The 13,351-nt window shown below is 39.0% G+C and overlaps 1 protein-coding gene across 4 annotated transcripts in view; it reads left to right on the top strand.

Moving 5' to 3' along the window:
• Positions 1 to 13,351, top strand: part of TXNRD1 (thioredoxin reductase 1) — a 40,677-nt gene that overhangs the window by 11,890 nt on the left and 15,436 nt on the right. For 2 of the 4 annotated variants that reach the window (XM_086754153.1, XM_086754155.1), the window contains 7 exons: positions 809 to 918; positions 3,122 to 3,244; positions 6,589 to 6,661; positions 6,776 to 6,895; positions 7,694 to 7,836; positions 7,966 to 8,081; positions 9,890 to 10,115. In XM_086754153.1, coding sequence (XP_086610279.1) covers positions 847 to 918; positions 3,122 to 3,244; positions 6,589 to 6,661; positions 6,776 to 6,895; positions 7,694 to 7,836; positions 7,966 to 8,081; positions 9,890 to 10,115 — 873 coding nt within the window. In that variant the 5' untranslated portion in view covers positions 809 to 846. Of the gene's footprint in view, positions 1 to 678; positions 919 to 3,121; positions 3,245 to 6,588; positions 6,662 to 6,775; positions 6,896 to 7,693; positions 7,837 to 7,965; positions 8,082 to 9,889; positions 10,116 to 13,351 lie in introns of those variants that run through there. The other 2 variants (XM_086754163.1, XM_086754173.1) reach the window with 2 other exon arrangements.

The following is a 13,351-nucleotide window of genomic DNA, read 5'->3' as shown; positions in this document are numbered from 1 at the left end:
GGAGAAAAGCAGGGCTGATAATGGATTCCAATCAAGCATTAGGTTTTCTTTTTCTTTCTTTTTCCATGCCATATCAAATAAAGTATCACTATGTGTAAAGATGTTAATTTTTTCCTTTCCACTAATATGCTTAAACTTTTCTATTCGAGATACATATATCTCCAAAAGAATATATATATATATATATAAAATCAGTTATGATCACTGGGCAAACAGATCCTTTCCAGACTTTTGAGTACATTTATTTAGAGGTTTTAATAGTATGAGCAATAACATATGGCAGAAATTATTTGGGAGTGAGAGTTGCATGGAAGGAACAATTATTTAAATAAATTGAACTGAAAGAAGTTTCCAGGGAACTAATTGCAGGAGAAATATAAAAACCTTTAGTTCAGCTTAAAAAGTATGGGACTGAAAAAAATGACAGCACATCAGTGTAAGAAAATCACTTTCTAGACAAGAAAGGTAAAAGTAGTAATTTTCCTTTAAGACTGAAGTTTCAGGCTTAGCACAGTAAATCTTAGTTCCTTGCTTTGTTCCAAGTGCACTGTTGAATTGGCAAAGAATACTGAAATCCCAGCCAAATCTCATGTGGGATTTTATTAAAGAGAAAAATATAGCAAGTCATCCTAACTTTGCAAATGACTCATCGGTCGCCTTAGGAAATGCTCCCCTGAGACAGGCACGCCGCTGATGAGGAAGTGATGAAGCTGCCAGGCCACTCCCCCAGACAATTTTGCTTGAGGAGCGCAGCCTTCATAAAGGACATCTTTCCAGACAGTATGTTATTTTATTCTTTATTTGACAGAGGGAGCACAGAAGCTGCAAGACGGGCAGTGCGAAGTAATGGCAGAAACTTCACGGCCAGTTGGTTTCGCACAGGAGAAGCAAATAGGAGGTCATGAGCAAGCTTTAAAGGTAGGGGGAGATACATTTTAAAGTCTGTAATTTAGTTTTGACACTGAAAAATAATAAGAATGTAGAGTTTCTTTTAAAGATTGTAGTTCTTGGGAGAAGAATGGAGATCCGTTCTCAGGATGGGATCATGGTCATGAAGTTGTCCTGGTAAATGGGAAGTGGAGCTTGTCAACATCCAGGGCTCTTTGGAGTGGGGTTTTAGGAGGTGGTTTCAGAGAGGAAGGTTATAATCTGCTTTGTCTGGTCTAAATTAATATGTTTTCATGAAGAATGATCATGAAGAACTAATGAAAAATGAACCAAAGAGTCAGGAATAAAAGTTGAAGTTTCTTAATCCGTGTGAAAACAAAACATTTTTCTTAAAAGAAAAAACCAAACAAGTAGCGTGATAGAAGTAGTGATCTAGGCAAATTTCATGAGTAGGTATTGTGCTTTCTTTGTGTGCATCATAAAGATACTGTTCCTGGTAGCTGGGTCTGATGACTGTGTGGGAGTTAAGTCTGCCCTTAAGCTTCACACTATCCTGTGACCACTGAGCAAACAAGGAGGTGTGCTTTGAAAAAGAATAGCACGCTTTCTCTAGTTTTATGTCCCTAGATATGAATGAAGTGAAACTGCATGTCATAACACAATATATGCTTCTTTTTCACTCTTACTGTGGTTGCAGTAGGAAGTTTCAGGCTGGCCAGTGGCTGTGTTAGAAAGATAGAAAAAAAAGAGGAACCAAGCGCAAAGTAGATGCAGTGGTAGGCATATATATTGGGGTGGCAGAGCAAGAGGAGAAGAGGAAGGAAGATGAGGTATTTTTGGATGACTTCACCAGAGCAGCAGGTGTTTTCTAGGTTTTGTTTCTACTATTAACACGCTAACCTAGATTATGAAGCACTATTAAAATGTAACTTTCTACAGGCAGATGCACAGTCTGAATTTCTGCTGACATTGCTGTGTAATCTGCTGGAGGGACAGGGGATTTTTGTCAGTGGTACGGCTGCTCTGGCAGCAGGCTCTAGGGTAGAAACAGCTATACTTACAGAGAAGGAATTATCTAACCTCAGCGGAAGGCGACAGTAGAACGGGTTGAGTGCAAAGGGCTGCTTAATGCAAAACAAAATTAAGATGAAAAGAAAAAGGAAACTTCTTGGTGGGTTTTTTTTTTTCTTGCCTTTTATTTGCTGTGACTATTCCAGTAGTAATGAATCAGGTCCTACCTAGTTAGGCAGACAGAAACACTTGAATAAAAGTGAGCAGATTTATAAAGTGACTAAGCGTGGATTTCTTCATTTACTTTTTTGGTCTTAAAAGTTTTGTCATGAACTTTAGCTGATACTCACTGCTTTACATCAGCTGAGGAATCTGGTTTTTGCTCACCCTAGATCTTGGCCTGCCATTTGAGAGGCACTGAGAATTTTGCCAGCAACTCCAAAGCTCTGATAAATTGGAGCTTCGCAAATTAAGTACAAAGGCTCATTTTAGAAAGAGTATATGAAGATAATGCAGTGTTCTTTGTGGTGTACAACTGTCAACATGCATTTTAGGACTTACGGGTTGTTCTGTTCTGTGGTAGTAGTCATCTGATTAAAAAAAAAAATCTCTTGTGAAACTGTAGTGATCACACTTGATCCATTTGATGCCAAAGTTAGTTACAATGCTAAACCAAAGCAGTAATAAACACAGGCATTTTACAAAAATGTGGTTTTCAGAAATTATTTTCTTCATTTGGTTCCGTTCTTTCAGTTGGTAAGGCTGGTAATTGCAGATTATTACCGTGTTAGATATGATTGCTGTGTTTTTCTACTAATATATGTAGGAGGAGGGGAAAAACACTAATTAGGAAAGTCCAGGAGAGATGAAAAGAATAAAATCAAGTAATGGAATGCCTGTGTCAGCAGGTATGTAACTCATCCTGGAGTATGCAGTATAAGGCGGTACTGGAGTTGCGTTGATGTGGAAAACTAAGCTGTGCAAGGAAACTCAGTGCTCTGATGAACAAGAAAATTCATAGTTCAGTATTGAAGAGGTACCTAGCTATTCAAGGACGGTTTAAGAAGATAAAATTTTAAAAAGCTAATTAAAAGCAGAGTTCAGAAAATTCAAATGCGCTTATTTTCCCTTATCACAATATTTGCTGCTGAAAATACTAATTTTTGAGAACTGTTGGTAATGTTTCAGTGTTCCCTAATCCTTTTTTTTTTTCTCTATTCAGGCACTTAAGGAAAGCAAGCCTCAGAAGCTGCTAGAAATGAATGGGTATATGCCACCACCGCATTCCTATGACTATGATCTCATTGTCATTGGTGGGGGCTCAGGTGGTCTGGCAGCTGCCAAGGTATGAGAGAGAAAATACAGATTTATACTTTTCTTCTAAGTAGATGGGTGACATCCTCAACATCTTGGATCTGGGTATCTTTAACACTGTAGCAGCATAACATTTCTGCCTGATCAGTGGGATTTCTTTGAGGTTAGCCCCAGTTATACAATATTATTTTCCTTATGTGCTGAAGAAGAAAAACATCAGAATGTCGTGGTGTACTTCTTAATAGAATGAAATTTGGTCCTCACTAATGGGAGATGATGCTGTTGGAAAAGAGCAGGTAGATATCTCGACAATGTTTATTAGTAGTTGAATTAAAGTTCTGCTTATAATCGAAAAAATCTTTAAAACTAATCAAAATTGACATAAAGAGGTTTCTAGTTTTATCTGAAAATAATATCTGTTCAGAAATAGTTGTGTATGTTGCTTTAATTCTTGAGAATGGGGGAGATTTTTATATAGTTGCATAAATGGAGATTTTGCCTATACTTAAGCAGAGTTAGGATCTCACCCTTCATTTATATGGTCTGGTACTTCCTGCCTGTAGCCAAATAATTTATGATTTTTGGTTAGGATACTGCTTTTAGAAGCGTATCTAGAATTAATTAAAATAATCCACAGTGGTGCAGAATATACCAGGATTTAGAGTTGTCATTATCCCAAATATTTGAAACTTGCTGAAATTGAATGTAAGTTAGTAATTTTCCTTTACATCAGTAGTTAGGCACATTTTGCCTCTTCTCACTGTGGTAGAATTAACTATTTAGAAGTGGATTGAGCATTCCTAGAAATAAAACTATTTCATTGCTTAAGACCTGGAGCTGGATTATTCCTCCAGACACGAGACCTTTCTTTTGTTCTTGAAAAGTGAAGGAGGTCACTGGGAAGTGAAAGAAAATGAGAAGAAAGTATTTCAGCATAGCGTTAGATTCACACTAAACTGTGGTACCTTAGAAGAACTTCTGTTATTATGGAAGAGTGCAGTACTGAGTGGATTTTAATGTGCCCTATGTCCATAATCTATTTTGGTAGTTTACTGCTTTACCATCGATAGGGACACTATCATCATGGCATATCTAAAATCTATGAAAATTCAGAGAACCCAAAAAAAGAAGCAGACATTGGTTTTCAGAGGATGGAAATGTTTTAGGATAGAAAAGAGTAACAAGAGTAAAAGGGAGCTTGCAGTAATGCAAAAACAGTTTGCAGTAATAGAAAAAAAACATCTGTTGAAATTTCCATAAGGAGATTGCTCTGCTTTGTTGTATACACATATGCTAGGTTGTGAAGCTACAGCAGTGATGTTTATTGCATCATTTTTAAGCTGTGGGACAGAAAAGATGTGTAGCTAGGAAGATAAATTGCCTTATTCCTTCAACTCAGTATGTAAAGTATATTGCTTCTTAGCGTTCTCAAGTGATTGTAGAGTAGAGCAGAAGATGGTAGATCAATAAAGTCGACATCACTATTAGTAGTCATGTTTATATTTCAAATCAGTTTTGTGACGTTGAAGTGAAACAGTTTTGCTCCCATAAACTTCTGACTTAGATTATTCCGTTTTTTAAGTGAATTAACATACAGTGCTTTAAAAAGCAAAACAAAACAGGAGAAAACCCCCCAACAACTACACAGCTCTTATATCAAGTTCCAGATATCTATAGGTTTGCAGCAGTTTAATAAGTTGATGAAATACACCCTTTTCACTATGACACATGCAGCTTTGTCTGCATGTCTTCCTCTCTGTATTCTGCTCCGAGCTTGTTATTTTGGAGGCACGGCTCCACAGTGAGTGCAAATGCTGCCAAGCTGACTTTGTGCAACCCAGCCGCAGCCCTAAACCAAAGTGCCAGGCCAGCCACTATCAGTTCACACAGAAGAGCTCCAGCCCTAAGCAACCTTGTTGTGTTCATGCAGCACTGCGCTGAACCCAGTAAGATTTGAAAGCCTACTGGGCGGGTGTTGTTACTGTGGGTGTATCACTCTACAGCATTGGTTATATCTGTTTGTGATCTCTGCCAAGGTGCGCTGCGCTGTATTATGTGAGCGTATAGGTGAGTGTAAGCTTGGGAATCCATGCATTAGCTAACACTGGTAAAGCTCTTAAAGCTCTTTTGAGCTGTATGTAAGAGTTGTCATTATTAAGGAGCATTAATAACTCATCTCAGTCCCTAAGTGCCTTACGGAGGAACTTTCTCAGAGGTGCTACTAAAGAACAGAAAGTAGCTTCTTGGCCAACCTTGACCTTTAATCATAAGCGGAAATCCAGTACATTAATATTTTCCAAAGGTGTCTACAGCCTGCGTTGTTTGAAATGCAGTTTGTATTTTGCATGAAGTAAGATGCATTTAAAATTGAAATTCTAGTTGTGAACTATTTGGATTAACAAGTATTACTGGTAACATAATGCTGAAAGCTGTCCAGCTCCTCCCAAACCAAACCCAAGGCCTTAGGGTAATATTCCGTGCCTGCAGTTGTTACTGCTTACGTGTCTGAGAACTCATCATGTGGTGCAGCACAGTTGTGGTTACTCCAAGTATCCAAGTTATTTTGCTGCATCTCATGGGGGAATCTGTCATTGTTGTTTCTCACCTATGTAGTGCTTACTTACGTGTTTTTCTCTGGTGCCACTTATTGCCATCAATTTATCCCTTTTGCTTTAAAAGCACAAAGGGGACAATGGAATCAGTATAGAAATTCCAGGTCTCCGTATCATTTACACACATTGCTTGTAGATTTGCTAATGAAACTTCTCAGGAGAAATACAATTAAATAAACCATCGCTTTTCTAATCTGGATGACATCTGCACATCCTGACGGTAAAGTTGATTTGCTGCAGGTTAACTTGCTTGAAGAGCAAGAGCTGATCCTGACAACTACAGATTGTACTCAAAATTGAGTGTTCACTTCTACTACAAGGAAAAAGATTGCATAAGCACAGTTGTAATACTTGGCCACGTGACTGCTTCTATCATTGTGTGATGTGGTTTCAAACAAATGTTTGAGAAACCACCTTTGAAGGGAAAACTGGATTGTTAAAAATAAATGGCGTGTTGGGAAATAGTGTGAACAAACTGACAGGAGGAGAGAAGTAGTTGGACTCCCAGTGTCTTCTGCGTATCAGCTGCTGCCATGCTGTTGTGTAGCAGAATGAATGGCTATTTTTTTCCTTTTGTCTTTTTTTCCTACTGAGTGCACAGATTAATTCAGAAGATTAATGACTGTCTGGCTGTTCCCTTGCAAATCATTCATTATTACTTAATTAAAAGTCACAAAGCTTTTCAGCAATGCATGATGTTATCATCTACTCCAAATTTAACCTCTAATATTTAGATACGTGTTTTATTTAATTTGTTTCACAGGAGGCTGCCAAATATGAAAAGAAAGTGATGGTGCTGGACTTTGTCACACCTACGCCTCTGGGAAACTCATGGGGTAAATTTCTATTCATTGCAAACCTGTTATAAAGCACCATTACGCAGAGACGCTGATTCTCCTTTGAAATCAGCCACACTGATGTGAAAAGCACATTCTGCTCTTTTCTCTCAGGTCTTGGAGGAACGTGTGTAAATGTGGGCTGTATACCTAAAAAACTGATGCACCAGGCAGCTTTACTGGGACAAGCTTTGCAAGATTCGCGCAAATTTGGATGGCAGTTTACAGAAGAAGGTAAAGGGGGAGAACACTTTTTTGCAGTTTTGTAATTTGTGCTGAAAATCCAGAGGTTTTTATCACAATCAGGTGCTTCTTGCGCTCAAGTGTGTGCTGGCTTTAACAGTGTGAGGCAACTTCAGAGAGATTACACATAAACTTAAGCGCTTTTCAAGTCAAAGCCATGGGACTTACTGCCTTGCCATATTTGATCTGTTTGTTATTAGCTTGTGATCATGTTAGTATTCGATTCAAATGGCTGTGTGAATAAAAGCAATAAGGTGCTACTCCATTGCTGAATGTAACACAACGTCTAAGGGAATACTCCAGTATGTCCCCTGTTAGAAACTTCCTCATAATTGCAGGCAAGGATTTCCTTTCCCTCACTCTCTTGTCGCTGCTACATAAGAGGATGAATTTTATTTATATTAGCTCTAATGTGCAGGGTTAGAGGATTGGGATTTATTTAGAGTATAATCCTGTAGTGGGGAACATGCAGAGGCACCTCTCAGAGAGGCGTAGTCTTCATTTGTTGAGCAATGTCACCTGCTCACAGCATCTGTCAATAGAAAACTATAGATAATGCTGTAAGTCTAAATTTTCCATGTTTTAAGTCATATCTGTTCCATTGTGACCTCTCGTGTTGTCTACGGTGATGTAATTCTTTGAACTTCAGTAGAGTTGCCCTGAAATAAAAAAGTAGTAAGACAAAAGTAACTGGGTTGTGAAAAAAATCTAAGAATACAAGGTTTGCTATGGAAAAAGAAGAACTCGGACTTAAAGAGGAATCTTTTTCTTTCTTTTTCTTTCTAACAGTCAAACATAACTGGATGACTATGACAGAATCTGTTCAGAATTACATAGGTTCACTGAACTGGGGCTATCGAGTTGCACTGAGAGAGAAGAAAGTCACATATGAGAATGCATATGGAGAATTTGTTGGGCCACACACAATTAAGGTACTCCCTAGCCGTGTTTTCTGGGTCTTCCTATAATACTTTCTGAATAGAGACGCTTTTCAAACAGAATAATTTTTCCCTTAGTAGGACTGTGAAGTACTCACTTTGGACTAATAACTTTGTCCACAGGCAACAAATAAAAGAGGAGTTGAGAAGCTGTACACGGCTGAGAGATTTCTCATTGCCACTGGTGAACGGCCACGCTACCTGGATATACCTGGAGACAAGGAATACTGCATTAGCAGGTAAAAACAGAGAGGAATATTAAGTGTGTATTTCACTGCGTGTAAATGCCTCACCTGTAAGAAAGTGGTGAAACATGAGCAGGGCTGCTTGGTTGCTGGTTTTCTTTCCTGTGTAACTTTTTGTTAGGGGAAAGTAAGTGGAGAAGAATAGCTATAGACAGATTTTAAGCTGCCAAAAACATTGGTATCTGGTAGATACTACAGGACTGTGGGTGGCTGGCTAGGATGATTCTGTTTCTGACTGATAACAGCAGTAACTGAGAATACTGTAAATCATGTGCATGTCCATAATGAAATTAATTAATCATCTCTGCCCTAGTTACCAGTACACCCACTTCCTCTCTATTTCTTATGGTCTTTCGGTTCACATACTGAAGGTTTTTTTGTAATGAAGAGCACAATCTGCTTGGAATAAACCTTCTTGCTCAAATATCAAGGAAAGTGGAGGTTGCAAAGCAGTTGATGTTGTGAAGCTGATAGAAATGTCTCTGTCTTCATGCATTGGGGCAGTCTTGAATTTTTTTTGCAGGCTACTCAGTGAAGTTAATTCAACTTCTGGGAAAACCAGTTTCAAAAGTCTGATTAGTTGATAAGACTAAGCAATTCTAGCGCAATTTTGACAAAAAGATGTGATATGCAGATGAAATGTATTTTCATATCAGTAACTTTTAAGTTACTTAATGCAGAAACAGAGTTTGGAATTACAGGCTTGCAAGTCTAGAGCAATGAAATAAGTAACTGGCATAATCCCTGTGAAACCAAAACGCCATGTTTTATGTTTCCCTTCTAATAAGTAGTAGTGAAATTAAAGGTAACAGATGATAGAGCCTGTAGAGTGGTGCTTTAAAATAACATTAAAGTGGAAGATTCAGCAATGTCAGAGTTAAAGACTATCAGATTGAGACTGTCTGTGTAATATTCACGGGATTCCCTGGGGTATAGGAACTATCATGTAGCCTTTAATTACACAATCACATTTTATTCCACCACAATGTTTGCAGAGAGCATCTTTGTTTAGCCTTTGCAGTTGTTGGCTGAGAAAGAGACATTTGTTTTAGATTTAAATATTTGGAGAACTGCATTGCCGAGCTCCGCCTAAGTCTCTGCTGAGCAAGCCTGATGCCTCCATGAATCCCTGCTTCCTTTAGAAGCCCTGGTTTTATAGGCTAGGTCCAAAGTGTGGTAGAACTGACCTAGCTTGATGAAGCAGTTGAAAGAAATGGAAAGCAGGCAAATAAAGATGTTTTCCATAATTTCGTAATTTCCATAATTTCGTCTCTGCCTGTTAGTATAGTTTGCATTCATTTGTTTTATTTTCTGTATATTTGGGACTGTGTATAGTGCTTTAGCAAAACGATAAATAAATCTTCAAAGAAGTGAAGATGGTATTTTTATCTTAAAGCTGAACCCCTTCTTCCTTTTAGCTCTCAGGAGCTAAAATTTGCAGCAAAATAGTTGAAGCAAGATTCAGAGGAAAAAAAAAAACAACCTACCTTTTTTAACAACTTGTTTTAAGTTTCTGTTGGAAAAAAACCTCATAATTTTTGTGGTGATTGAGAATTTTCATGGTCTTTTTTGTGGGTACTCCTAATTAGAACTTTTTAATCTGTCATGTACTGATGTTGTATTCTAGCTGAATTTTGAAAAAATTAAGTTATTAGGTTTGTTTAGTGAACAGGAAAAGGAATAAAGTCCTATTCCTTCCTATAAAGAAGGAATTAGATAAATGTAAAGCACAATACATTCTTCTGGTTATCTCTAACTTTCTTTTCTTTTTTCCCCTTTTTTTTTTTTTTTTTTTCTTCCAGTGATGATCTTTTCTCTCTGCCTTACTGTCCAGGGAAAACCCTGGTAGTTGGAGCTTCCTATGTTGCCTTGGAATGTGCAGGATTTCTTGCAGGTCTTGGGTTAGATGTCACTGTCATGGTGAGATCCATCCTCTTAAGAGGATTTGACCAGGATATGGCAAACAAAATTGGCGAGTATATGGAAGAGCATGGAATCAGTTTTATTAGGGAGTTTGTGCCGATCAAGGTAGGTTCAAAGTGGTATGTGACTACAGTTGATTGCAATATACCTATCAAAATGTTTTAAGATGTAAATTATTTTAGTGAATACAGAAATTGAATTTGCAATACAGAATCTGCTATGATATGTTATGGGTTGATTTTTGTTTTAAACTGAGCAAGTTCAGCCAGGCCAATTGCAAGGTCCTGCACCTGGCCTGGTTGTGGCAATCCCAGGCACAAATACAGGCTGGGCGGAGAATGGATCGAGAGCAACCCTGAGGAGAAGGACTTGGGAGTGCTGGTGGACGAGAAGCTTAACATGAGCAGGCAATGCGCCCTTGCGGCCCAGAAGGCCAACCGCATCCTGGGCTGCATCAAGAGGAGCGTGACCAGCAGGTCGAGGGAGGTGATTCTCCCCCTCTACTCTGCCCTGGTGAGACCCCACCTGGAGTACTGCAGCCCCCAATGTAAGAAGGACATGGACCAGTTGGGGAAGGTCCAGAGGAGGGCCACGAAGATGCTAAGAGGGCTGGAGCACCTTTCCTATGAGGACAGGCTGAGAGAGTTGGGGCTGTTCAGCCTGGAGAAGAGGAGGCTCTGGGGAGACCTTATGGCGGTCTTCCAGTACCTCAAGGGAGCCTACAGGAAAGATGAGGAGAGGCTGTTCAGTAGGGCCTGTTGTAATAGGATGAGGCGTAATGGTTTTAAAATAGGGGGAGGTAGATTTAGATTGGATATTAGGAAAAAATTTTTTACAATGTGGGTTGTAGAACACTGGAACAGGTTGCCCAGAGAGGTGGTGGAAGCCCCATCCCTGGAAACGTTCAAGGCCAGGCTGGATGGGGCTCTGAGCAACCTGATCTAGTTGGGGATGTCCCTGCTTCTTGCAGGGGGGTTGGACTAGATGATCTTTGAAGGTCCCTTCCAACTCTAACCATTCTATGATTCTGTGATTCTAAGTTCATGAATCTTATGTAACTGAAAGGTACAACTTAGTATTAAAATTCTGTGAGATTCCAGAATTCATTGTTTTTATCAGAATTAGATGGGTTAGTATATGTTGCATTTCAAGTGTTGTTAGTTCTGCCCATCCTGGTCCCACAAATGCTGGGTATACTCAAATTCAGCAGTTGTCTTGAAATGTGTGAAACTCCTTGCAGGCTCATAGTTAAACAGATACATAATTTCCTGTAAGATCAGGGCCAGTGCATCACAAATAGTCGTGTTTTTCATTGCCAGTTCTCAAGTTCTCAGCCAGTAGATACTGCTTATGTGCCCAGGGCCAGCGGACTATCCAGAAAATTAAATGGGCTTTGTATCCATCTATATCCTTTACTTGACATAGTCCTTAAATACTTACTTAGTTTTCTCTGAATTCAGTAGGAATACCAGTGTGGCTAGTTGTGTACATTTATAGGCAAATTCAGGTTGAAAAGCAGATTAGGTAAACTCTGGAGCTTTTCTAACGTAAAATTGCCTTATCAAAGACTTCAGAGGGTGCTAACAGTATATTTCTTAATGTTTTTTTTACAATAATTAGTGCTTAATTGCTATTAATTGGGAAATAGTGTATTAAGCAGTTTTCAATTTGATGTTGAGCCAGCATGTTACCAAGTTTAACACTTCAGGGGATTAAAGCATTGCATCGAGTGAAGAGTGTTCATTTTCACCCTTAGCAATATCAAGAGTAGCTTAAAAAATGCTCTTGCCAGTTACCACGCTGTGGATCTGACCCTGTCTCACCGAGTGTAAGAGACTTGCTGGGAGAAGTCAAAGTGGGATGTTTCAAGGAACTTTGGTTTTTATGCTGTTTTCATTGTAGAAATCCCATGCTGTATGAAAAGCAGGGATGATTACCTAGCTTTTGTTTCAGATGTAGCTTTTTGTGGGTTTTTCTGGGGAATGTGAATGGAGGAAGTTGGTCTTAGAAGAAATAGATAATTTCAAATAAATAATGAGTCATCTCCTCTGAACGGGTCCTGCAAAGAGTGGCCCATCACCATAGTCACAAAATGCACTTTTGTGTGTTTTGCCCTACCCTTTCACCATACGTCTTTGATTTCAATGGGGATAAAATATTTGTCCCTGTTTTTAGTTGAGCATATTCTTAAACTTAAATTGCTGGATATGTTTTTAGCAGGTCTTCTCATCTCTTTTAAACATTGTTTTTGAAGTTATGCATGTTGTGCTTATTAAAACCCTTCATTGGGACGTTTGGAGACAGAAGATTAATTTTTATAAATAATGGTGCCTTTGAATACGAGGAGTTTAACACAGCAATCCTTCAGAGCTGGTAGGATGGTAAGGTTTAGATTTTTTTTAAATTAAAAAAGAGGAGAACTTCATCAGAAATTTTGCTTTTTCTATCTTCAGATACTGAATATAAGTAGGAACGAGAGCAGCTATTGAAAAGTACCTTTTCTTCTGTAGAATGAATACTAAAAATTTCCCAGAACTAAGTGTTGCACATGTACGTGTCTCTTGTCTGTACGGCCAGCCGTGGGGAGCAGCTGGGTGCCTTGCTGTTACCGGGAGGGAAAGGGAAGGGCTGTAGCTGGGGATATCCAGAAGTGAATACTAGTGAGGACAAAAGAGAATCCACCTATGTAGCTTCAAAATCCATTCACTTGTTTAGTTGATTTATTTATCAGAGGGAAAAGGAGTGTTTAGAAAAAAAAGCCAGTGGTATTCCTCTTTCTGCTTTTTTTTCCTGGTATATGGAGGGGTGGACGTGGGAGGGGGAGTATCTTGGGTTTGGTTTTGTTTTAAACAAAACTTTATTTTACTTATTACTCTGAACAAAGAGCACTGTTGCAAAAAGATTCACCTTTGCTTTTTTTTTTTTTCCCCTTTGCTTTGCTGGAATAGGCAGTAACCTGCTGCACTACTTGAGAGAGAGTGTGCAGCTGGATCTGTAAACAAAACTAGGAACATTTGTTTCAGCTGACTCTGGGGAACTCTGAAGAAGTTTTTTTTTTTCTTAAGCTGCTGGTGTTTTTTCAGCCATTTAGAGCCAGCTGCTGCCCTCTCTTGCAAGGCCATGGCAGCTTTTCATGTTGGACTGTCATCATTCAAACAGGGCAAAGGCCTGTACTGCTCGGGGCTGGGCTATGACTGTGGCTTCCCGTGGGTGGAAGGCACGATGGTCCTCAAGGTGTGGTTGAAGAAAATGTCTGATGCTGTTTCCAGGTTTTGCAAGAGTTCCCTTCCTCCTTACCTGTTCTGTCCCCAGTTGATACTAGCAGCTCACATGGTGGGCTT

The sequence above is a fragment of the Chlamydotis macqueenii genome, chromosome 1 (assembly GCF_036417535.1).
Source record: "Chlamydotis macqueenii isolate bChlMac1 chromosome 1, bChlMac1.mat, whole genome shotgun sequence".
Lineage (NCBI taxonomy): Eukaryota > Metazoa > Chordata > Aves > Otidiformes > Otididae > Chlamydotis > Chlamydotis macqueenii.
This window is presented reverse-complemented; position numbering and strand designations above follow the sequence as displayed.